Source organism: Chlorocebus sabaeus, chromosome 20 (assembly GCF_047675955.1).
Source record: "Chlorocebus sabaeus isolate Y175 chromosome 20, mChlSab1.0.hap1, whole genome shotgun sequence".
Taxonomy (NCBI): domain Eukaryota; kingdom Metazoa; phylum Chordata; class Mammalia; order Primates; family Cercopithecidae; genus Chlorocebus; species Chlorocebus sabaeus.
In genome coordinates this window covers 7800179-7827643 of record NC_132923.1, presented here as the reverse complement: position 1 = coordinate 7827643, position 27465 = coordinate 7800179, and the positions used below count along the sequence as shown (strand labels likewise).

The window sequence follows — 27465 nt, the reverse complement described above, 5'->3', positions numbered from 1 at the left end:
TTAAATGGAGATACCATAGACAGGTTCACTTATCACTATGTGCCATAATAAAATACTTAAGGCCAGGCATGGTGGCTCATGCCTGTAATCCCAGCACTTTGGAAAGCCCAAGCAGGTGATCACTTGAGGCCAGGAGTTCAAGACTAGCCTGGCCAACATGGGGAAACCCCATCTCTACTTAAAATACAAAAATTAGCTGGGCGTGGTGACAGGCGCCTGTAATCCCAGCTAGTTGGGAGGCTCAGGCGGAAGAATTGCTTTAACTGGGGAGACAGAGGTTGCAGTGAGCCGCGATTGCGCCACTGCACTCCAGTTTGGATGACAGAGCAAGACTCTGTCTCAAAAAGTAAATTAAAAATTAAAATAAAAAATAAAAATAAAATAAAATACTTAAAGGGAAGATTTTGTTTGACCTTTTATAAAATAAATGGGTTTTTCTTTTCTTTTTTTTTGAGACAGTTTTGCTCTGTCACAAGGCTGGAATGCAGTAGCACAATCTCAGCTCACTGAAATCTCCACCTCCCGGTTTCAAGTGATTATCATGCTTCATCCTCCCGAGTAGCTGGGACTACAGGTGCGTGCCACCATGCCTGGCTAATTTTTATATTTTTAGTAGAGACCGGGTTTTACCATGTTGATCAGGCTGGTCTTGAACTCCTGACCGCGGGTGATCTGCCCGCCTTGGCATCCGCAAATTCTTAAAAATAGCAATCTACAGATTGTTTAATTTATTCAATTTCTGAGACAGACTTTTGTTCTGTTGCCAGGCTGGAGTGCAGTGGCGCAATCTCGGCTCACTGCAACCTCCACCTCTTGGGTTCAAGCGATTCTCCTGCCTCAGCCTCCCGAGTAGCTGGAACTACAGGCACATGCCACCATGCCCAGCTAACTTTTGTATTTTTAGTAGAGACAGGGTTTCACCATGTTGCGAGGATGGTCTCGATCTACTGACCTCGTGATCTGCCCGCCTCGGCCTCCCAAAGTGCTGGGATTACAGGTATGAGCCACTGCATCTGGCCTAGAGATTGTTTTAAATAGGCATGAAAGCTTTACTATATATTTTTAGCAAATGAGAGAAGAGGAAATATTTGAGTAATACAGTTATGACTTTTTTTTTTGAGACGGAGTCTCACACTATCACCTGGGCTGGAGTGCAATGGCACAATCTCGGCTCACTACAGCCTCCGCCTCCCGGGTTCAAGTGATTCTCCTGCCTCAGCTTTCCGAGTAGCTGGGATTACAGGCACACGCCACCACGCCCAGCTGATTTTTTGTATTTTTAGTAGAAATGGGGTTTCACCATGTTGGCCAGGATAGTCTCAATCTCTTGACTTCATGATTCGCCTGTCTTGGCCTCCCAAAGTGCTGGGATTTCAGGCATGAGCCACCGTGCCCGGCCAACAGTATATTTAAAAGCAACATCTTAGGAATAAGGAAATAAATCCTCATAATCTCAAGCTATATTTTAAGCATTGTATTTTTGGTAATGATGATGGCATTTGTTTTATGCTTACAGATCTTGTCTTCAGTCTTACTGAACTGTTTTTAAAGCATTTTCTGTGTTGCTCATAAAAAGCAAAAACTTGAAAGATCCCCCTGACACTCAAGGAGCCAAAGAAATACAGAAATCAATTAATAATTATTATACAATGTACTATATGTTAAAAACAGAAAAAATATGCAATGGAAACACAGAGGATAGAGTAACTAACTTTCTGGAAAGGTTCAGGGAACATTTCACAGAATTGGGGGATGTCTAAGCTGAGTCTTTCCATTCCCTCATCCTCCTTCCTTTCTCTATTGCACAGTGAAACTTTTTTATCCTTTTTGTTTTTTATTTAAAAATTTAGTAATTAAATTTGATAATTAAATTAAGATAAATTATCTTAAATTTAAGATAAATGAAAATTTATCTTAATTTAATTTTTCTCATTTATCTTAGGTAATTTTAGTTATCAAGGTTGAGACAAATATAATTTTTAAGAGTTACCAACTATGCATACCAACTATGCTTAGGAGAATTTCCACATTTCATAATTCCTAACCTTCATAATTGCCCTAACCATTATAATCAACAAACAGCTTAGAAAGAAAGATTACCAAACTCCCCTGCCTTGGATTATTATTTTCGGCATCTGCTTTTGATCTCATCAGCTATATTCTGGAGCCCCCAGCCCATAAAATCAAAGACTAGGCAAGGAACTACACAATAATCACACTTAGTAATCTTGCTAAGAAATGAAAAAGTGAGGCTGAGAAGTAGGTGCCATTTTGTTTCACTGTTTTTACTGTGAGAGTTACTATCAAATCCTACAGAAAGATGTTAGGATCATTTTTGTGCCTTCATATATATTCTCAGATGTTAGTAATTCAATGTAGCTTCACTAAATATAGCTAAAATATTCTAGTGTATGTATCTACCATCTGTGCATTTTTGTCAAAAATGCCTTTGTGTACCTCCTAAACTCTGACTTCCTAATATAGAACTTTTTATTGCAAGCTTGTGTACTTGACTTTGATACGTTTTCCAAAAATAAAAGTAAAACATACATAGTAAATTAGGACTTGGCTGTTAAAAAATAGCCTAGTTCAGTACCTGTTTTGTTTCAAAAGTGAGTTCTGGTTACAATTTCACCTTAATAGTATGTATCATTTCTGACATCTTTGTTGACATTATCTTCTTTTGATAATCAGTGTTCTCTCAATTTAGGTCATAGTTTAGAGATACTAAAGCATTAGTATACCATAATCCAGATTATAGAAAGATCTGTATTTACATTAAGCGGTTCCAGGGAAGCCACAGTTAATACATAAACTACCACCCTCTTTCCTGGTAGGTCCTTACCCAATCATATATTCCACTCCATCTCTCTGTCACCCAGGCTGGAGTGCAGTGGCATGAACACAACTTACTGCAGCCTCGACCTCCTGTGCTCAAGTGATCCTCCTGCCTCAGCATCCTGAGTAGCTGGGACAACAGGTGTAAGCCACCTGGTCTTGAACTCCTGAGCTCAAGTGACCCACCCACCCTGGCCTCCCTAAGCACTAGGATTACAGGTGTGAGACACCAGGTCCAGCCCATAACTCTTGACATAAGGCATTTGCTGGTGCAAAATGACATTCATTTGTAAAGAAAAGGTAAAGGTTATTAAGTAGGCCCTGGATGACACCCTCTTATTTTTCTACTGTTTAGTTTGGGATATGGAAAGGTAGGTATTAGACATAAAACATTATTTTCCCTTTCTTTTTGGAAGATAATTCTTACTTGCTAGATTTTTAAGTGGTTAGTTTAAAAAATATACACACATACAGAGAATCTTTTAACAGATCAGCAACACCCAAGAGTCAAGCTGAGCTTTGCCAGTTGTATCCTGAATATGTGTTACTTCCCTTCCTAATAGTGGCAACTATTAAAAATACACCCTTAAACCTGATCTCTAATGCCACCTGCTGTTGCAGTTCTGTAAGAAGAAGCTCTACGAATCTGCCCCAATATTATATAGCTTTGACTTTCACTTCCTCATGTAGCCCTCATGAAGATTACAGGCTGGCTCAGGCCTGTAATCCCAGCACTTTGGGAGGCCGAGGCAGGCGGATCATCTAAGGTCAGGAGTTCGAGACCAGCCTGACCAACGTGGTGAAATCCCGTCTCTACTAAAAATACAAAATTTAGCCAGGCATGTTGGTGCACAACTGTAATCCCAGCTACTCGGGAGGCTGAGGCAGGAGAATCGCTTGAATCCGGGAGGCAGAGGTTACAGTGAGCTAACACCACTGTACTCCAGCCTGGGCAATAAGAGGGAAACTCCGTCTCAAAAAAACAAAAGATTTACAATTACAGCTATAAATTACAGGGCCCCCACTTACCACAAGCAAACCTAAATTTCTGAAATAGAAAAATAGTCCAAAAAAGCAATTTTATCTTTTAATTTTTCCTCTAAGAGGAATACTACTACAAAGTAGGACCACAAACTTAAAAAAAAAAAAAAAAAAAAAGTAAAGAAAAATCCTAACAAAAAATAAGTATGGTCACTCAATTCTTTTTGTTTTTTTCCACCACGCCCGGCCTCATTATTTATATGTTCTTAGTATTTATCTACAGTAAAGAACTGTCAAATTCTTGTTTTACAGCACAACTGAGAAAAATCTGTGAGACATCCTAAGTATGCATTTTCCCTTTATTATTTACTTTGTCCCAAAAGCCTTTCTCTTTCCAGCAAATTCTAACGAAGTGGTCAACACCTAATTTTAAGCATGAGCCCTTCTTTGCATATTCTCTTGCTCACCACCTTCTCCAGTGATTCTGTGATTCACATATACACTCTTGTCTGCATGTATTTCTATCATGGCAGTTATCATGTTATAGCATAATTATTTTTTTACAGTACATGGAAAAACAAATCAAAGAATGTTGTGACTCTACACTAGAGACTATGGGCAAAGTTAAATGATATAAAACTTTAACCTCCTTTGTTAAAGTATAAATCAAAATATTAGCCCTTTTGAACAGTTATTGTAAGTGTAAAAGGCACATTAAAGACACAAATTTAAGATGAAAATGTTTATTAAGATAAAAATGTTTAAAATTATTACTAGTGGTTGCAAAACTCTGTGTACACTTAACGTACTGAATATACTAAAAACACTGAACTGTACATTTTAAAAGGATGAATTTTATGGTATTTGAATTATATCTCAATTAAAAATATGTATGTTTTATAGAAAACTGGGCTAACTTAAAATAGGGTATAATTTAAAGGAACTATTATTATATCTAGAAAACTTAACACACTATTTTTTCTTTTAATTATACTTTCTTTAAGTTCTAGGGTACATGTGCACAACGTGCAGGTTTGTTACATATGTATACATGTGCCATGTTTATGTGCTGCACCCGTTAACTCGTCATTTACATTAGGTATATCTCCTAATGCTATCCCTCCCCACTCCTCCCACCCCATGACAGGCCCCAGTGTGTGATGTTCCCCACCCTGTGTCCAAGTGTTCTCATTGTTCAATTCCCACCTATGAGTGAGAACATGCAGTGTTTGGTTTTCTGTCCTTGCAATAGTTTGCTCAGAATGATGGTTTCCAGCTTCATCCATGTCCCTACAAAGGACACGAACTCATCCCTTTTTTTATGGCTGCATAGCATTCCATGGTGTATATGTTAACACACTATTATTATCTAACAAATACAAAGGAAAAAAATCCAAAACCTAGGGTAATGTCAAACCAGTTTTTTTTCCAACAACTCCATTTCAAAATAATTGGAACTTGTTTGCAGCTCTTTAAAAACTGGCAGGCAAATAATCTCTACTGAGCAAGAACTGAGGCACTATTATTACCCATTTTTCTTATTTAAGAAACAACATTAGGCTGGGCACAGTGGCTCACGCCTGTAATCCTAGCACTTTGGGAGGCTGAGGTGGGTGGATCACCTGAGGTTAGCAGTTCGAGATTAGCCTGGCCAACATGGCAAAACCCCGTCTCTACTAAAAATACAAAAATTAGCCAGGCATGGTGGCGTGTGCCTGTAGTACCAGCTACCTGGGAGGCTGAGGTGGGAGAACTGCTTGAACCTGGGAGGTGGAGGTTGCAGTGAGGACAAGATTATGCCACTGAACTCCAGCCTGGACAATGGAGTGAGACTCCATCTCAAAAAAAAAAAAAAAAGAAAAAAAGAAAAAGAAAAGAAAAAGAAACAACATTAATCTACCAGTTATAGAGCATTATAAAATTTAAAATTCCAGGACAGGCTTTAAGTCTAACACTTGGATGCATGTGTGCATGTGGGTTTTAATAATTCTCAGCCGGGCATGGTGGCTCACACCTGTAATCCTAGCACTTTGAGAGGCTGAGGCAGGAGGATCGTTTGAGCCTAGGAGTTCAAGACCAGCCTGGCCAACATAGCCAGACTGTTTCTATAAAAAAGAAAAATATTTAACTTTATTACATTTTATTTAAAAAGTAATAATAATTCTTCAAAAAAATCACTTAGGCCAGGCGCGGTGGCTCAGGCCTCTAATCCCAGCACTTTGGGAGGCTGAGGCAGGCAGATCACCTGAGGTCAGGAGTTTGAAACCAGCCTGACCAACATGGAGACACCCTGTCTTTATTAAAAACACAGAATTAGCCAGGCATGGTGGTGCATGTCTGTAATCCCAGCTACTAGGGAGGCTGAGGCAGGAGAATCGTTTGAACCCAGGAGGTGGAGGTTGCAGTGCGCTGAGATCGCACCATGGCATTCCAGCCTGGACAACAAGAGCGAAACTCTGTCTCACAAAAAAAAAAAAAAAAAAAAAAAACTCCCTTCACTGAAATTCAAAATTACTTCTTCAATGAACTGCTTCTTAAATCTATTAAGATGGCATAGAATTTTCTTTTCTAAACAGAAAACCATTTTTGGACTGGAAATTATAATTATGGCTATGAATTTTACTTATAATTCATTGTGTTCATGAAATCCACTCATTTAGACTAAAGTAACATCAAATAAACTATCCAATGACAAAAATGTTAGTCAACAAAGCACCAAATTTCAATGCTATTTGACTAATACGTAATCCGGTCATCATAATTGTGAGACACGGTATATTGATATGACCAAATGCAGTGGCTCACGCCTGTAATCCTGGCGTGTTGGGAGGACAAGGAAGGAGGATTGATTCAGCACAGGAGTTCGAGACCAGCCTGGGCAACACAACAAGACACTGTCTCTACAAAAATAAAATAAAATTAGCCAAGTGTGGTGGCACACACCTGTGGTCCCAGTGATTCTGGAAGCTGAGATGGTAAGATTACTTAAGCCCATGGGGGCCAAGACTGCTGTGAACCATGATCATGCCACTGCACAGCCTTGGGCAACAGACTGTCTCTTTAAAAGAAGACCCTGTCTCTTAAAAAAGGTATGTATCTACCATCTGTGCATTTTTCTCAAACTGCCTTTGTATACCTCCTAAACTCTGACTTCCTAACATAGCAGAACCTTTTATTGCAAGCTTGTATACTTGACATTTTTTTCTTTTTTTGGCTAAGTATACTAAATGAACTACAATCACACGTTATATAACTCTGAAAATGGAATTTTCTTTAAATGCTGGAAAGAAATGTACCATTGCTCCATCTCCTTTTAAGTTACTGTGTGATAAATACAAGTAAATATTGTGACTTCCATCTCTACTTTCACTTTCTAAAATACTGCTGTAGAAAAATGAATGTACCATTCTGACAGCTTATGAAATGGCAGACACCACATGTAACTGCATCAAAGCCAAACATAAATTTTTAGAGAAAAATTACAAGAAAGTTTTTCTTTCCACTTGGGAGGAAAAAAGAAAACAAGAAAACCTACCATAAAATTAATAATGAGTCCAAGCATGGTGGCTCATGCCTGTAATCCTAGCACTTTGGAGGTCAAGGCAGGCAGATCACTTGAGGCCAGGAATTCGAGACCAGCCTAGCCAACATGGCGAAACCCCATCTCTACTACAAATACAAAAATTAGCCAGACATGATGGCATTCACCTGCAATCCCAGCTACTCAGGAGGCTGAGGCACAAGAATCACTTGAACCCCAGAAGGTGGAGATTGCAGTGAGCCAAATTGCACCACTGCACTCCAGCCTGTATGACAGAGCAAGACTCTCTCAAAAATAAAAATAAAATAATAAACATTATTTCTTATAAAACAATCAGGGGATGTCTACTTCTAGCAATATGCCAGGCTAAATACTGTGAAGAGTCTTCTATTACAACAAAATAACTCAAACCAGCATAAAATACGTTTCTTACACTGCTGCCTCATAGGAGTAAGAAAAAGCTCCAAGAGGACCAAAAGAAAAGAAAAAAAAGGGCTGACCTAAATAGGCACGAAAACACAGTGGGTAAGTCCATCAAGTCACGCGCTAGTGGCAAAATGGAGACCCCAGGAAAGGTGTCAGTAACGTACCCTAACTCCTGGAAAAGTAAAGTCAAAGCCTCTCAAAGTAGTCATCATCAAATTAGGCTCCAAATTCAACCACAGATAAAGATGAACAATATACAAACTTTATAATCAGTCAAATTCTAGAAAAATTCTAGAAAATTATTTTCACTGAAATTACATTAATTTATAAATTATAAATTAATAATAAATTTATAAATAGGCAAAAGTACAGGGAGCACACTAAAATATAAGTTAAGAGAATGGATTAGTCCTACCTATAAAACAAAATTCTTAAAACTGTACCATAGTGGCCAGGTGCCATGGCTCACACCTGTAATCCTAATGATTTGCCAGGCTGGTACAGGAGGATCGCTTGATCCCCAGGAGCTCAAGGTTACAGTAAGCTATGATCACACCACTGCACCACAGCCTGGTTAAAAAAGACAAGACTCAGACTCTTAAAAATAAACAAACAAAAAATGTAAATAAACAGAAACATCATTGATACTAAATGGAAAACCAGACTAGAACCAAGTACATAAAGAAATTCAGTGTATGACAAAGCAGCCTTTCAAATAAGAGAAGTAAAGATGGACTTCTTAATAATAGTGTTGGGGCCAGGCTCAGTGGCTCACGCCTGCAATCCCCAGCACTTTGGGACGCCAAAGCAGAGGGATCACCTGAGGTCAGGAGTTCGAGACCAGCCTGACCAACATAAGGAAAGCCTGTCTCTACTAAAAATACAAAACTTAGCTGGGCGTGATGCCGCGTGTCTCTAATCCCAGCTACTTAGGAGGCTGAGACAGGAGAATTGCTTGAACCCAGGAGGCAGAGGTTGCAGTGAGCCCAGATTGTGCCACTGCACTCCAGCCTGGGCGACAGAGCGAGACTCCATCTCAAATAATAAGTGTTGGGACAACCATGTAGCCATTTGTAAAGAGACAAATTTGGAACCATAACTCATAAACCATAACAAACTCCAAATGGATCAAGGATTTATATGTTAAAAAACAAAATACTACAAAGATCTGCAAAACAACATAAGGAAATCTTTCATAAACTTCGAAAGAAGGAGGTCTTTCTAATGATACATCAAAAATCCAGAAGCCTTAAGATTTACAAATTACATCAGGTAAAAAGCTAAATATTTCTGTATGGCAAAATAACATAACCAAAGTCTAAAGACAAATAACAAACTGGAAAAAGAAAATTATAGGCTGGGTGCAGCTGCTCACGCCTATAATCCCAGCACTTGGGGAGGCCAAGGCAGGTGGATCACAAGGTCAGGAGTTCGAGACCAGCCTGACCAACTTGGAGAAACCCCGTCTCTACTAAAAATACAAAAATTACCCAGGCGTCGTGGTGCACACCTGTAATCCCAACTACTCAAGAGGCTGAGGCAAGATAATCATTTGAACCCAGGAGGTGGAGGTTGCAGTGAGCCGAGATCGCACCACTGCACTCAGGCCTGGGCCACAGAGCAAGACTGTCTCAAAAAAAAAAAAAAAAAAAAAAAAAAATTACATGTCACATTTCCAAGGGCTAAAGAAGTTCTCATAGCCCTGTTATGGAAAAATCTTTAAAATATACTATTTAATAGAAAAAAGATACACAGCAGTATGTACAGTGTGCTACTATTTACATTTTAAAATGGGGAAAGAACATGTATGTAGGGGATGCATACTGGCTTATAAGTGCAAATATATTTCTGGAAGATACCAAAGACAGCAAAGTTGGAGTTACTCTTCTGGAAGTTTCTTTGTACCAACCCTGATTCCCAATAATTTATTCTTTTTTTTTTGAGACGGAGTCTTGCTCTATCACCTAGGCTAGAGTGCAGTGGCGCGATCTTGGCTCACTGCAAGTTCTGCCTCCTGGGTTCACGCCACCCTCCTACCTCAGCCTCCCGAGTGACAGGGACTACAGGTGCCTGCCACCACGCCCGGCTAATTTTTTGTATTTTTAGTAGAGACGGGGTTTCACCGGGTTCGCCAGGATGGTCTCGATCTCCTCTTGTGATCTGCCCGCCTTGGCCTCCCAAAGTGCTGGGATTACAGACGTGAGCCACCACGCCCGGGCAACAATTTATTCTTTTTTTTTTTTTTTTTTTTTTTTTTTTGACGGGGTCTCGCTCAGTCACCCAGGCTGGAGTGCAGTGGCCGGATCTCAGCTCACTGCAAGCTCCGCCTCCCGGGTTTACGCCATTCTCCTGCCTCAGCCTCCCGAGTAGCTGGGACTACAGGCGCCCGACACCTCGCCCAGCTAGTTTTTTGTATTTTTTAGTAGAGACGGGGTTTCACCGGGTTCGCCAGGATGGTCTCGATCTCCTGACCTTGTGATCCGCCCGTCTCGGCCTCCCAAAGTGCTGGGATTACAGGCTTGAGCCACCGCGCCCGGCCAACAATTTATTCTTAATGTGATATGATTCTTCAAGCGAAGGTGAACCTGAAAACACATTTTTTTTTTTTTTTTTTTGCAGACAGGATCTCGCTGTCACCCAGACTGCCCAGCTAAAATTAAGTCTTATTTTTTACCTAAAATAGGCTGATGGAAGCCACAGTAAACATATACAGAACAAAAATTTTCACTGAAAGTAAACTGATTAATTAACTTTTATATAGCAAAATATTACCCAGAAAAATGACACCTGAACAAACCTAGAAATTGACAGTTGAAAATCATATTAACCTAAAAATTCTCAACTTTTGAACCTCAAATATAAGAGTCTGACATTTTAAAATAAATTAAAAATTTCCAAATAATAAAAGTATGAAATATGAGGTAACATACTATGCATTAACCATCCATGATATATGATACATAAATCATCAAGCAGAATAACCATTTCTTAAAGAAAATAAAGAAGACTTGAATATACTGAAAATGTCTTTAGGTTTCCCTTTGTTAGAAGTAACACCACAGTTAAGAACTCACTGGAACCAAAGTTTATACAAAGAAACATTAGAAGAATAATCTAAACGTGGCATTCTCTTTTTGAGTCTAATTCATTAGCCATCTTCACTACACTGAAACTACAAAATTCCCATAGGGATTATTGCAGTTTGATATACTTACAATGTTTTCTAGATTCTCTCAGGAGAGTCTGAGGTTTTATTCCCTTTCTGGAGACTTTCCAAACTTCAATCCACTGTCATTTATTTCCTAACAAGGTATTAAAATTAAGAGTAGGACACAAACAAATCAAGATTCACGAACAAGACTGTTTCTTTCTTTTTTGTGAGTTTGTTTTTGAGACAGAGTCTTGCTATGTCGCTAGGCTAGAGTACAGTGGTGCAATCTCGGCTCACTGCAACCTCCGCCTCCCGGGTTGAAGCAATTCTCCTGCCTCAGCCTCCCGAGTCACTGGGATGACAGGCATGCGCCACCACACCCAGTTAATTTCTATATTTTTAGTAGAAATGGGGTTTCACCATGTTGGCCAGGATAGTCTCGATCTCTTCACCTTGCGATCCACCCACCTCGGCCTTCCAAAGTGCTGGGATTACAGGGGTGAGCCACTGCGGCCGGCAAGATTGTTTCTTTTTTTTCTTTTTGAAATGGAGTTTCACTCTTGTTGCCCAGGCTGGAGTGCAATGGCGCGATCTCAGCTCACCGCAACCTCTGCCTCCGGGGTTCAAGTGATTCTCCTGTCTCAGCTTCCCAAGTAGCTGGGATTACAGGCATGCACCACCACGGCTGGCTAATTTTTTTTGTATTTTTAGTAGAGATGGGATTTCTCCATGTTGGTCAGGCTGGTCTCGAACTCCCAACCTCAGGTGATCCACCAGCCTGGGCCTCCCAAAGTGCTGGGATTACAGGCGTGAGCCACTATGCCCAGCCAAGATTATTTCTTATTCTCTTTTTCCCTATGGTCACTAAAGGAGAAAATACTATCCTTTATCACAATCTCAATAGCAGTTCCCCTTCAGGGCTGCTTCTTTTGGAGCACTGAAGATAAAGTAGAAAGGCAAAAGACCGGCCAGGCGCGGTGGCTCACACCTGTAATCCCAGCACTTTGGGAGGCCGAGGCGGGTGGATCATGAGTTCAGGAATTCAAGACCAGCCTGACCAACATGGTGAAACCTCATCTCTACTACAAATACAAAAATTAGCCAGGCGCGGTGGCAGGTGCCCGTAATGTCAGCTACTGAAGAGGCTGAGACAGAAGAATCGCTTGAACCTGAGCAGCAGAGGTTGCAGTGAGATCACACCACTGCATTCAAGCCTGGGTGACAGAGTGAGATTCTGTCAAGAAAGGAAGGAAGGAAGGGAGGAGGCAAAGGATCTTAGACTTTTTTTTTGAGATGGAGTCTTGCTCTGTCACTCAGGATGGAGTACAGTGGTGTGATCTCGGCTCACTGCAACCTCCATCTCTTGGGTTCAAGAGCTTCTCCTGCTTCAGTCTCCTGAGTAGCTGGGGGTATAGGTGATCACCACCACACTCAGCTGATTTTTGTATTTTTAGTAGAGACGGGGTTTCACCATGTTGGTCAGGCTGGTCTCAAACTCCTGACCTCAAGTGATCCACCTGCCTCAGTCTCCCAAAGTGCTGCGATTAGTCTGATGTTTTTTAAAAAATACACGTATCAAGCCGGGCACAGTGGCTCACTGGCATGGTGGCTGACACCTGTAATCCCAGCACTTTGGGAGGCTGAGATAGGAGGATCACCTGAGCCCAGGATTTCAAGACCAGCCCAGGCAACAAAAGGAGCAACATTTCTACAAAAAATAAAAATATTAGAAGTGTGGTGGCACACACCTGTAGCTGCAACTTCTTGGGAGGCTGAGGTGGTAGGATTGCTTGAGCCCAGGAGGTCAAGGTCAAGGCTACAGTGAGTCTAATCACATCACTGCACTCCAACCTAGGCAATAGCAAGATGCTGTCTGAAACAAACAAAACTCTAGATATATAATTACAAATTATAAATATAGTGAGTAATTCCTACACGTTAGGATGGCTATAATTTTTTTAAAACACAGAATAACTGTTACCGAGGATGTGGAAGAACCAGAACACTTGTGAGTTCCTGGTGGGAATGTAAAATTGTCCAGCCCCTGTGGAAAACAGTATGGTAATTATTTCAAAAAATTAAACATAGAATTACAATGTCCCAGAGTCAGGCGTGGTGGCTCACATCTGTAATCCCAGCTCGTTGGGAGGCTGAGGTGGACAGACTGCTTTAGTCCAGGAGTTCAAGATCAGCCTGGGCAACATGGTGAAACCTCCGCATCTACTAAAAACACAAAATATGAGCCAAGAGTGGTTGTGCATGCCTGTAGCCAGGCTACTCAAGAGGTTGAGGTGGGAGAATCATCTGAGCCCAGGAGGTTAAGGCTGCAGTGAGCTGTGATTACCCCACTGCACTCCAGCCAGGGCAACAGGAGTGAGACCCTGTATCAGGAAAAAAAAAAAAAAATTACAATGTCCGGCCTGGGTGACAGAGCGACACTCAATCTCTTACCAAAAAAACTGTAGTATGACCCAAAAATTCGACTTCCACATATATACCCAAAAGACGTGAAAGCAGGGACGCAGATATTTCTACACACATGTTCAGCATTAGTCACAATTGTTAAAAGCTGGAAGCAATACCAGTGTCCATCCATAGATGGACTAGATTAATTTATCTAGTAAAATACTACCCAGTAACAGCTGAACAAATTTAGAAATTAACAGTTGACAATCATATTAACCAAAAAATTCACAAACAGCTTCTGAATCTGACATATCCATAGAATGAACAAAATTTGTTATATACATACACTGGAGTATCATTCAGCCTTAAACACAAAAGCAACTCTGACATACTCCAAAATGGACAAACCTTGAGGACATTATGCTAAGGGAAATAAGGCAGTTACCTAAGGACAAATATTGTATGACTCTACTTATATGAGGTAATTTCAGTAGTCAAATTCAGAGACACAAAGTAGAATACCAGTTTCACTAGGGGCCACAGGAGGGGGAATGAAGAGTTAATTCAGAGTCAGCTGGAAAATATCAAAAAGATCCGGAGCTGGTGGGTGGGGATGGTTGCACAAAAAGTGCATCTACCTAATGCCACAAAATTATATACTTACAAATGGTTAAAATGGAAAAGTTCACGTTATATGCAGCCTACCACAGTTTATATATATGCATATACATACATAAACACACATTTTTTTAAAACTATATATGTAATTGTTATACATTATAAATATAACAGGTAATACTGGTGTAAAAGTAACCAGTTTTTGCATTGTTGAAATTTGCCACTTGATATTGGAATACGTTCTTAAATGTGGTTATGTTATATATCATTTTAATGCACATTTCTCACTTTATTTTTTTTGCTAATGACTTCTTATTTGCTGTTTATTTTGTATTTATTTTAGACTATGGAAATGTTAGACTAAAAGCAAATTTAAGTGATTTTCTTATTTGAGTTTAAAATGGGTCATAAAGCAGTAGAGACAACTTGCAACATCAACAACACTTTTGGCCCAGGAACTGCTAACGAATGTACAGCACAGCAGTGGTTCAGCAAGTTTTGCAAAGGAGATGAGAGCCTTGAAGATAAGCAGCACAGTGGCTGGCTGTCAGAAATTGACAATAACTGAGAGCAATCATCAAAGCTTATCCTTTTAAAACTACATGAGAAGTTGCCGAGGAACTCAACTTCAACCATTCTAAGGTCATTTGGCATTTTACACACCAACAAGGAAAAATTTCTCAAGATGGTGATGTGCGACAAAAAGTGGATTTTATATGACAACTGGCAACAACCAGATCAGTGGTTGGACCCAGAAGAAGCTCCAGAGCACTTTTCAAGGCCAAACTTGCACCAAAAAAGATCATGGTCACTGTTTGGCGATCTGCTGCCAGTCTGATCCACTACACCTTTCTGAATCCCAGCGAAACCATTTCATCTGAGATGTATGCTCAGCAAATTGATGAGATGTACCAAAAACTGCAACACCTGCCACCAGCACTGATCAACAAAAAGAGCCCAGTTCTTCTCCAGGACAACGCCTGACTGCATGTCACACAATCAGTGCTTCAAAAGTTGAACGAATTGGACTACTAAGTTTTGCCTCAACTGCCATATTCAACTGACCTCTTGTCAACCAACTACCACTTCTTCAAGCATCTCAACAACTTTTTGCAGGGAAACCGCTTCCACAACCAGCAGGATACATAAAATGCTTCCCAAGAGTTTGTTGAATCCAGAAGCACAGATTTTTATGCTACAGGATTAAACAAACTGATTCTTGTTGGCACAAATGTTTATTGTAAAGGTTCCTATTTTGATTAATAAAGATGTGTTTGAGCCTAGTTATAATGATTCAAAATTCATGGTCAATGGCTGGAAACAGGGACTCACTCCTATAATCCCAGCACTTTGGAAGGCTGAGGCAGGCGAATCACCTGAGGTCAGGAGTTCGAGACCAGCCTGCCAACATGTTGAAACCCCATCTCTACTAAAAATACAAAAATTAGCCAGGTATGGTGGCAAGCACCTGTAATCCCAGCTACTCAGGAGGCTGAGGCAGAACTGCCTTAACCCAGGAGGTGGAGGCTGCAGTGAGCCGAGATCAAGCCACTGCACTCCACTCCAGCCTGGGCGACAAAAGGAGACTCTATCTTAAAAAAAAAAGAAAAAAAAAATTCATAGTCCAAAACCGCAATTACTTTTGCACCAACCTATATATACACACACATATATATCAATATAACTCGGACATTAGCCTACATACTATACTAGCATGGATTATGGACAGAAAACGTCATCCTTTGAGGTAGCCTGATGGCACTTTATCATCATCCTTTGCTCTTGTTTCTTACACTGCCTTCTATCGTTCTGTTTTCCTCTTCTTTTATTGTCTTCCTGCTATAGTACCAGTGACTACTACTTTCAGTTTACTAGTTAAGCTCTACTGGTAAGGACCACTAAAGAGGTTGCTTGACCCCATTCAAAATACTGTATGTAATCTATTCAGGAATGGCTATTGGGAGTTTATAATTTTAAAAATATGAAAAAAATTATATATAATATTTTAGTAGACAAAAAACACTATTTTCAGTAGCTAACTCACTGAACAGAAAATAACTCACTCTCATTTCACAGTAAGTAAACATAGTGTTTCCCAAATCTGCTGGAACGTAAGAAATACCTGAGGCATATATTAAAATACTGAATTATCTCTGTTGGCAGATGACACAGTTTTATATGTAGAAAACCCTAAAGCATCAACAAATTGTTCAAGCTAATAAATGAATTCAGCAAAGTTGCAGGATACAAAACCCACATGCCAAAATCAGTTGTGGCCAACACAGTGGCTCACACTTGTAATCCCAACACTTTGGGAGGCCAAGGAAGGAGGATCACTTGAGGTCAGAAGTTCAAGACCAGCTTGGGCAAAATAGCAAGACCCCCATCTCTACAAAGATAATTTTTTTTTATTTATTAAAATAAATAAAAGAGAGGCCGGGAGCAGTGGCTCACGCCTGTAATCCCAGCACTTTGGGAGGCTGAGGCGGGCGGATCACAAGGTCAGGAGATCGAGACCACGGTGAAACCCCATCTCTACTAAAAATACAAAAAATTAGCCGGGTGCGGTGGCGGGTGTCTGTAGTCCCAGCTACTCAGGAGGCTGAGGCAGGAGAATGGCATGAACCCAGGAGGCAGAGCTTGCAGTGAGCCGAGATCGTGCCACTGCACTCCAGCCTGGGCAATAGAGCGAGACTCCATCTCAAAAAATAAATAAATAAATAAATAAAAATAAATAAATAAAAGAAGGCTAAGGCAGGAAGATTGCTTGAGTCCAGGAGTTTGCGGATACAATGAGCTATGCCACTGCCCCTCCAACATGGGCAGCAGAGCAAGACTCTGTCTCTAAAAAAAAAAAAAAAAATTAAAAATAGTAATTTAAAAAATTAGTTGCATTTCTATATATTTACAATGAGTAATCTGAAAAGTAAATTTAAAACACTGCTGGTTGCAACAGCATCAAAAAATAAAATACACAGGAATAAATTTAAGGAGCTGAAAGGCTTGAACACTACAAATTTTATAAAATATTGCTGAAAGAAATTAAGAAAATCTTAAACAAAAGACATCTCACATTCCTGGATTTCAAGACTTCATATTAAGATGACAACACTACCTAAAGTGATCTGCAGACTCAATGTAATTTCTATCAAAATCCCAACACTGTTGTTTAAAGAAACAGAAAACCCCATCCTAAAATCCGTATGGAATCTCAAGGAACCCCAAATAGCCAAAACAATGTTGAAAAAGAACAAAGTTGGAAGACTCACACTTTCTGACTTCAACTTACTACAGGCCAGCCATGGTGGCTCATGCCTATAATCCCATCACTTTGGGAGGCCAAGGCAGGAGGATCACTTGAGCCCAGGAGTTTGAGGCTGCAGTGAGTAGCCTATCCTGGATGACAGAGCAAGACCCTGTCTCTTTAAAAACAAACAGGAAGGGTATAGTGGCTCACACCTGTAATCCCAGCATTATGGGAGGCCGAAGCAGGCAGACCGTTTGAGCTCAGGAGTTTGAGACCAGTCTGGCCAACATGCTGAAACTCTGTCTCTACTAAAAATACAAAAATTAGCTGGGCATGGTAGTGGGCACCTGTAATCTCAGCTACTCGGGAGGCTGAGGCAGGAGGCAGGAGAATCACTTGAACCCAGGAGGCAGAGGCTGCAGCCTCAAGCTGAGATCATGCCAGTATACTCCAGCCTGGGCGACAGAGTAAGACTCCATCTAAAATGAACAAATAAAGAACTTACTACAAAGCTACAGTAACGAAAACAGTGTGGTACTTACAGAAAGACAGACATATGGACCAATGGAATGTAAAGGAAAAAAGTCCTGAAATAAACTCTCACATATATGGCCAATAATTTCTTTAACAAAGGTGCCAAAACCATTCAATGAAGAAAAGATACTCTCTTCAAGAAATGATGCTGAGAAAACTGAATATCACGTAAAGGAATGAAGCTAGACCCTTACTTTAAACCATATACAACAAAACTTAAACTCAAAATGGGTCACAGATCTAAACATAAGAGCTAAAACGATAAAACTCTTAGGAAAACATAAGGGGAAGACTTTCACAACATTGGATTTGGCAGTGATTTCTAGGATATGACACTAAAAACACAGGCAATAAAGGAAAAAATAAATTGGACCCGTTTTCACCAAAATTGAAAACTTTTTTTTGCATCAGACAGAGGACACAAAAGGAAATGAAAAGACTATCCACAGAATGAAAGAAAATATTTTTAAAATCCTATATACAGATTATATAAAGAACCTGGACAATTCAACAACAAAACACAATTCAAAAGTAGTCAAATAATTTGAACAAACATTTCTTCAAAGAAGATACACAAATGGCCAATAAGTACATGAAAACCTGTTCAACATCATTAGTCATTAAGTAAATGCAGGTTGGGCATAGTGGCTCACGCCTGTAACCCCAGCATTTTGGGAGGCCGAGGTGGGCGGATCACGAGGTCAGGAGATCGAGACCATCCCGGCTAACAAGGTGAAACTCCGTCTCTACTAAAACTACAAAAAAAATTAGCCGGGTGTGGTGGTGGGTGCCTGTAGTCCCAGCTACTCGGGAGGCTAAGGCAGAAGAATGGCACGAACCCAGGAGGCGGAGCTTGCAGTGAGCAGAGATCGCACCACTGCACTCCTGCCTGGAGGACAGAGCGAGACTCTCTCTCAAAAAAATAAAAAATAAAATAAAATGCTAATTAAAAATCACAATGTGCTACAGCTTGAGCACAGGGCGGTGGTGGGGTGGGTGGGAGGAAGGAAAGAGAGGGAAGGGAAGGAAGATAAGGAAAGGAAGGAAGGGGAGGGAAGGGGGGGACAAGCAGGGAGAGGTAGAGGGGAAGGGAGAGGAAGGAAGGGAGGGATGGAGGGAGGGAGGGAATAAAAATTAAGACAACCTTATGAGGACTCAGAGAAATCAAAAACTCATGCATTGCTGATGGGATATGAAACAGTATAGCCACTGAAAAAGTGTACAGTTCCTGAAAGAGCTAAATAAATAATTACCATATGACCCAGTAATTCTATTCCCAAGTAAATACACGAAAATACAAAGCAGGAACTTGAACAGATAACTGTATGGCAACATTCACTGTAGCATTATCCACAATAGCCAAAGAGTGGATGTGAACCAAGATTCCATCAAGAGATGAATGGATAAAAAATAAAGTGGTGGCCAGGTGTGGTGGTTCACGCCTGTCATCCCAGCACTTTGGGAAGCAGAGGTGGGCGGATCACCTGAGGACAGGAGTTTGAGACCAGCCTGACCAACATGAAGAAATCCCATCTCTACTAAAAAACACAAAAGTCAGCCGGGGACGGTGGCACACACCTGTAATCCCAGCTACTCAAGAGGCTGAGGCAGGAGAATTGCTTGAACCCTGGACGCAGAGGTTGCCGTGAGCCAAGATCACGCCATTGCACTCCAGCCTGGGCAACAAGAGCGAAACTCCACCTCAAAACATAAATAAATAAATAAATAAATAAATAAATAAATAAATAATAAAGTGGTATATCCACACAATGGATTATTCTGCCATGAAAAGGAATAAAGTTTTGGCACATGCTACAACATGGTTGCACCTTAAGGACATTCTGGTAAATGAAATAAGCCAGACACAAAATAACAAATATTGTATGATTACACCTATATGAGTTAGCTAGAATAGGCAAATTTACAGTTACAGTTGCTAAAAGTACATTAGAATTTTTGGGGGGGTGAGTTGGAGTTTTGCTCTTGTTGCCCAGGCTGGAGGGCAGTGGCACAACCTGAGCTCGCTGCAACCTCTGCCTCCTAGATTTGAGCGATTCTCCTGCCTCAGCCTCCCAAGGGCTAGGATTACAGGCTCCTGCCATCATGGCCAGCTAATTTTTTGTATTTTTAGTAGAGACGAGTTTTCATCATGTTGGCCAGGCTGGTCTCAAACTCCTGACCTCAGGTGATCCACCTGCCTCAGCCTCCTAAAATGCTGGGATTACAGGCGTGAGCCACCATGCCCGGCAAGTACATTAGATATTACCAGTCACTGTAGACAGAAGAAATGGAAGATAATGTTTAATGGTTACGGAGTTTTAATTTGGGATAATGAAAAAGGTTTAGAAATAAATGATTTTGGCTGGGCGCAGTGACTCACACCTGTAATCCCAGTACTTTGGGAGGCTGAGGTGGGTGGATCACCTGACGTCAGGAGTTCGAGACCAGCCTGGCCAACATGGTGAAACCTCGTCTCTACAAAAAATACAAAAATTAGCTGGGTGCGGTGGTGGGCACCTGTAAGCCCACTTACTCAGGAGGCTGAGGCAGGAGAATCGCTTGAACCCAGGAGGTGGAGGTTGTGGTGTACCGAGATCGCACCACTGCACTCCAGTCTGGGCGACAGAGTGAGACTCCATCTCGAAAAAAAAAAAAGAAAGAAAGAAATGATTTTACATAAATTTTTAAAAGCGAATAAGGAAATATCCTAAAAATCACTGAATTTAAATGGCTGAACTGTATGGTATGTGAATCATATCTCAATAAAGATTTCTCTTTTTTTGGTCAGACACAGTGGCTTACACCTGTAATTCCAGCACTTTGGAGTTCTGCCTTTAAAAATTGCATGAACAGGCCGCGCATGGGAGCTGACGCCAGTAATCCCAGCACTTTGGGAGGCCAAGGTGGACGGATCACCTGAGGTCAGGAGTTTGAGACCAGCCTGGCCAACATGGTGAAACTCCATCTCTACTAAAAACACAAAATTAGCCAGGTGTGGTGGTGGGCACCTGTAATCCCAGGTACTTGGGAGGCTGAGGCAGGAGAACTGCTTGAACCCAGAAGGCAGAGATTGCTGTGAGCCGAGATCACACCATTGCACTCCAGCCTGGGCGACAAGAGCAAAACTTAATCTCAAAAAATTAATAAATAAATAAAATTTTAAAATAATTTTAGAAGTACAAATACGTACATGGTTATGCTATTAACTTACATCTTTGACAAGCCTGAGGGCTTATTTTAAGGCTCACAAACACAAACTATGTGGAAATAACATAGAAAGATTAAAATCAAACTCCCGGAAATACATATATGATAAAAATTAACAGGGAAATGAAAATATTGTCAATAACCATATATTGTTAGGAATTTTACTTACTCGTTTTGAAGGACAGTGTTCATTCTTTTCATCCGTCATCTTTCCGCTTTTAAGTGCTTTCCTTGGGTGCTTGATAGTTGTTTTTATGGCAGGTCGACATACATAGTTCTCCAAGTTCTTTGGAGGTTTTTTAGTTCTCTTAGCCTGGAGGCCAATTTTCAATTTTAAATTTCCCTCTGAAAAGTTTGTTTCTTTCACTGAAAACTGTTGCTGTGCATCAGTCAAACCATCATCTTTCCCAGCTTCAATGTTTCTTTCTCGATTCCGTTTGCGAAGGTCCTCTTCCTCCTTTGTGTTTTTTTCTAGCTCTACTTCTCTCTTACTGACCAATGTGCCAGTACTGATGGCAGAAGGACTCTTTCTTGTAAAACCTTCGGAATCAGAACCCAATCCTAACATAGCAGTATTTCTAGGGTCCATCACAAGCGTATGTTATTGCCAAGGAATCTTATGAAAATTTTACAGAACTGTGTTCCATAAAAAACAGGGATCTCCAAAACTTGAAACCAGCATCATTCTCTGCAGAACAGACCATAACAAAAATTTATCAGAAAAGAGGCAATTGTTGATTAATATAAGTAATGGGTATAGGGCAAGACAACAAGGAGGTCAACAACTACCCAAAAAAAAAAAAAAATCACAGTTAAATAAAAATGTTAATTCAAAATAGATTTAAATCTATTTAGTTATAAATACATTTAAAATTCAGAATAAGTTTATCATTCTACAGATATCATAAACAAGCTATAGTGATATGGTGCAAATGCAAATTTAAGAATCACCAAGAAGCTTCTGCAATTTACAGTCAAGCAAACATTGCCTAAAATAAAATAACTTCATATATTTTCACACTCAACAGTTTTAAAAGAATATATTCCCTACACTTCTGCTGAGGTACACTTTTGTTTCCTACAGTTTCATTGAAGGTAAAAAAAAATCATCTTTTTTTGATACTCCATTGACTATGATGTAATTATTACATTGTATGCCTGCATCAACATATCTCATTCACCCCATAAATATTTAAACATGCTATGTACCTATAAAAATTCTTTTTAAATTATCTCTTAGGCTGGTTTCAGTATTCCAAACTTTTAGAAGAGATTATCAGGCTTTTTGAGGTTAGGACTTTCTGATGCAGGAACTTATGCAGAAATTATCTTTGTTGCTAGCATACAATTCAACTCTGAATTCATTCACCTGTCCGTTCAAAAAATATTTCCAAACACCTATCATATGCCAGGCATCGTGCTACACCCTGAAAATACAGTATTTAACAAATTGAACCCAGTTCCTAAATTTTAAGGTTTATACTCTAGAAAGAAGAGCAAACACTAAGCAAACATTTATACAAATAATCACTTTTGTTATAAGAACTTTAAAAATCAGAAATTTATTTTTACAAGTTTTCCTAATAGCAAATACTCAGTAGGCATGTGTCAATTTCCCAAATATACAAAACGTTTTAAAAGTAGCGTGCCAATTTATTATTTTACAATAGGTGATACACCTAATCTGAGAATCTCCACAAGGCACCCCCATTTTAAATATAAAGATCCTCAGGAAACCAGATTACCATATAATCATTAGGGAGACTAGTGAATTTTTTCTTATTTTTGAGACGGAGTCTCGCTCTGTCACCCAGGCTGTAGTGCAGTGGTGCGATCTCGGCTCATTGCAACCTGCATCTCCTGGGTTCAAGAGATTCTCCTGCCTCAGCTTCCCGAGTATCTGACATTACAGGTACAAGCCACCACACCCACCCGGCTAATTTTTGTATTTTTAGTATAGACAGGGTTTCGCCAGGTTGGCCAGGCTGGTCTTGAACGCCTGACCTCAGGTGATCTGCCTGCCTTGGCCTCCCAAAGTGCTGGAATTACAGGTGTGAGCCACCACGCCCAGCCAGAGACTAGTGAATATATTAATAAAACCAAAACAAAACAAGTCAGTATTCTTGAAGACTGACAGACTAGTCTTCACGTCAAACATATGTCTGACTCAAGATCTAGAACTAGTATCTGGAAAACGGAGAACATCTTATCCCTTAGAAAGTTCCATTTGTGAACTAGAATATTTTAAACCATGTGCCCTGAGACTTTTCATTCCAACAAGACAGTAAGATTCTTGGCCGGGCATGGTAGTTCACACCTATAATCCCGGGACTTTCAGGGGCTGAGGCGGGTGGACTCTTTGAGCCCAGGAGTTTGAGACCAGACTGGTATGGCAAAACCCTGTCTCTAAAAAAGCACAAAAATTAGCAGGGTGTGGTGGCACACACCTGTAGTCCCAGCTACTCAGGAGACTGAGGTGGGAGGATCACTTGAGCCTTGAAGGTTGAGGCTGCAGTGAGCTGTGATCAAGCCACAGCACTCCAACCTGGGCAACAGGGCAAGACCCTGTCTCAAGGGAAAAAGTAAATAGTTGTCTTAAGACTTCTACAAGGAGTATAAGTGAAATACCTCGCCCAATGACTGGCACATAGTGAGGGCTCAATAAAAGGTACCAGCCGGGTGTGGTGTCTCATGTCTGTAATCCCAGCACTTTGGGGGCCTGAGACAGGTGGATCACTTGAGGTCATGACTTCAAGACTAGCCTGGTCAACATGTCGAAACCCATCTCTATTAAAAATACAAAAATCAGGTGGGTGTGGTGGCAGGTGCCTATAATTCCAGCTACTCAGGAGGCTGAGGCATGACAATCACTTGAACTGGCGGAGGTTGCAGTGAGCCAGGATCATGCCATTGCATTCCAGGCAGGGTGACAGAGCAAAAAAAAAAAAAAAAAAGGTACCAATAATTTAGTAGGAGGAGCAGCAGCAGCAGTGTTTGTAAGTATTGATCAAATATTAGCCGACTGGGTAACTCCTTAGCTTGTTATTGCTCCATTCAACCATATAAACAGCTGGAAAACTAATCTTCCAATCATTTCACTCTGATGATTCTTTTTTTTTTTGAGATGGAGTCTTGCTCTGTCACCCGGGCTGGAGTGCAGTGGCCGATCTCAGCTCACTGCAAGCTCCGCCTCCCGGGTTTACGCCATTCTCCTGCCTCAGCCTCCCGAGTAGCGGGGACTACAGGCGCCCGCCACCTCGCCCGGCTAATTTTTTGTGTTTTTAGTAGAGACGGGGTTTCACTGTGTTAGCCAGGATGGTCTCGATCTCCTGACCTCGTGATCCGCCCGTCTCGGCCTCCCAAAGTGCTGGGATTACAGGCTTGAGCCACCACGCCCGGCCCACTCTGATGATTCTTGTCTACCATTCCATATAAACATTTCACAGTGGCATTCAAGGCTTTTAATAATCTCACTCTCCTCCAACTATTCAAACTTGTTTATCTTTACTTCCCAACACACACCCACTATCGTTTAGTCAATTCAGTTTTCTTTACTGTCCCTAACCAAATCATGTTCATTTCTGCTTATGTGTCATATAAACATACAGACTCTCCCTTTAAACGTACAAAGTAGGCCGGGCGCGGTGGCTCACGCCTGTAATTCCAGCACTTTGGGAGGCCGAGGAGGGCGGATCACGAGGTCAGGAGATCAAGACCATCCTGGCTAACACAGTGAAACCCCATCTCTAAAAAAAAAAAAAATACAAAAGTTAGCCGGGCGTGGTGGCAGGTGCCTGTAGTCCCAGCTACTTGGGAGGCTGAGGCAGGAGAATGGCGTGAACCCAGGAGGCAGAGCTTGCTGTGAGCCGAGATCACGCCACTGCACTCCAGCCTGGGCAACAGAGCGAAACTCCGTCTCAAAAAAGAGAAAAAGTACAAAGTTAGCTGTGCACAGTGGCTTGCCCCTACAATCCCAGCACTTTGGGAGACTAAAGTGGGAGGATCACTTTAGCCCAGGAGTTCAAAGCCAGCATGGACAACATAGTGTAGAGACTCGTCTCTACAAAAAAAATTAAAAATTAGCCAGATGTATGGTGTCATGAGCCTATAATCCCAGCTACTTAAGAGGCTGAGGTGGGAAGATGGCTTGAGCCCAGGAAGTTGAGGTTACACTGAGCTGTGATTGCATCACTACACTCTAGCTTGGGCAACAGAGCAAGACCCTGTCTCAAAAAAATAAATACATAATTAGGGAAGGGAGACAAAATAAATAATAAAATGCTGTGTATAAAAAGTAACTAAAATAACCCAAATGTTTTTTAAACATAAAATTTTTTAAAATTTTCTTTAATATATTTATAAAAATAAATTTTTAAAAAATAAATAATAAATAATGTTAAAAGTTCAAATCCTGGCTGGAAATGGTGGCTCACGCCTGTATTACTGGTACTTTGGAAGGATAAGGCAGGAGGATCACTTGAACTTTAGAGTTTGAGACCAGTCTAACACACACAGCAAGACCCTCTCTCTACAAAAAATAAAAAATTAGCCCAGCATGGTGGTGTACACCTATAGTCCCAGCTACTCAGGAGGATGAGGCAAGAAGATGGCTGGAGCCTAAGAGATCAAGGCTGCAGTGAGCCATGTTCATGCCACTGGACTCCAGCCTGGGCAACAGAGCGAGACCCTCTCTCGAAAAGTAAATTTAAAAAAAAAAAACTATAAAAAAAAATAAAAAGTACAAAGTCCTTTCTTCTCCATGATGGGCTCACAATCCTGAAGTCCAAAAAACTTTGAAATCCAAGTTTTTTCAAAACCTAGTGATAAAACTTGACATGGATCTATTTTAGTCTTAATTACCATAATTTCCATGAATAATGATAAGTTACAATGAAGAAGTATTAACGGGCTTTAGTGAGTAAGGGATGCTACTACTCCCAAACACCACAGTGCCAGTTCACCCAATCTACATTTCTAAAAGTCAAAAAAAAAAAGAAAAAGAAAAAGAAGAAAAAAGAAAAACATGTGTAACACTTGCAGGGAATTTTTTTAAAAAGAAAAAAAAACTTACAGCACCAACGTTTTGGATAATGGATTCTAGACCTATGTTCTCAGACCTATATTTAAGCTGACACTGACCTGATCCATCGCTGAATATTTATGATCCATATAAGATCACAATTAGGGCAATTTTTTTTCTTGTTCTATATTTGTCAGCTATACCCCCTCAACAGATTAAGTCCTCCCACCCTCCATCCCACCCCCTCAGATACCAAAATCTGACGATGCTCAAGTCACTTATATAAAATGGTGTGGTATTTGCATATAGCCTATACACATTCTCCGGTATACTTGAAACCATCTCTGGATTACTTATAATACCTAATATAATGTAAATGATATATAAAGTTATTACACTGTATTTTTAAATTTTGTATTATTTTTTATTATTGTACTGTTATTTTTAATTTTTTTCTAATATTTTTCATCCGCAGTTGGTTGAATCCGCAGGTGCGGAATCACGGATAGGGAAGACCAACTGTATAATTAAAATATAAGCTTCATGAGGGTAGGAACCTCTTCTGGCTTGCTCACCACTGTATCCCCAGCACCTGAAACAATGAATAGCACAAATTTTAGTACCCAATAAATAGGTGAATAAATCAATGAGTGAGTTTTAAGGTCCCTGTAGCTTCTAATACAATGATTGGCATGTAGCAGATATCTCTTTTCCCTGTTTTACATAACTTTACCTTGTGTTACAATGAGAAAACTATACACACATTTTTTCTTAGTATGTTGATTATATTACATATAGGTGGTTTTCTGTAAATTTACTAAAATATCCTAATTTCAGCACTGACATACTTCCAAATCATATTTTATACATCTTCTGTCTCTGTACCATCAAAGCTAGTCTAAGAAAAACAGTAACACTCAATGATCTCACTTTATATTCCTGACCACTAACTTTGAGTAAGCCCTTGGTGCTGCCAATACACTTCCCCTTCCCTAATCCATTCACTCTACCTCTCTCCTAGAAAACTATTTCATCCCATCTCCCCTTTCTTCATCCTCACTAACTTTGTCTCCTATCTGATCACAGCAGTAGTCAGATAGGAAGCAGTAACAAACAGAAGAAAACTGCCACAAGTGCCCACCACATATCTACCTACACTCCTCTGTCTGTTCCTACAGATTCTGCCTGTCCTTCCTATCACAATATATAAACGATCTCTGCTTTCAATCTCTTCATTTAGGCAACTATCTCCTTTCTCTCTCACATCATCCATTTCTCACATTTCCTCTAAATAATGCCAATAAGCCTGAAAACAAAAAACATACTATAATCTCTCTCATGGAAGAAAATTCCTCTCAGCAGAGCACGATGGCTCACGCCTGTAATCCCAGCACTTGGGAGGCCAAGGTGGGCAGACCTCACTTGAGGTCAGGTATTCAAGACCAGCCTGGCCAACATGGTGAAACCCCATCTCTACCAAAAATATAAGAAATTAG

General features: G+C 40.4%; 1 protein-coding gene across 5 annotated transcripts in view; it reads right to left on the bottom strand.

The window, feature by feature from the left end:
* Positions 1 to 27465, bottom strand: part of ASH1L (ASH1 like histone lysine methyltransferase) — a 220747-nt gene that overhangs the window by 160142 nt on the left and 33140 nt on the right. For all 5 annotated transcript variants that reach the window (XM_073008291.1, XM_007976839.3, XM_037997810.2 and 2 more), the window contains one exon: positions 21119 to 21637. In XM_073008291.1, coding sequence (XP_072864392.1) covers positions 21119 to 21538 — 420 coding nt within the window. In that variant the 5' untranslated portion in view covers positions 21539 to 21637. The remainder of the gene's footprint in view (positions 1 to 21118; positions 21638 to 27465) is intronic.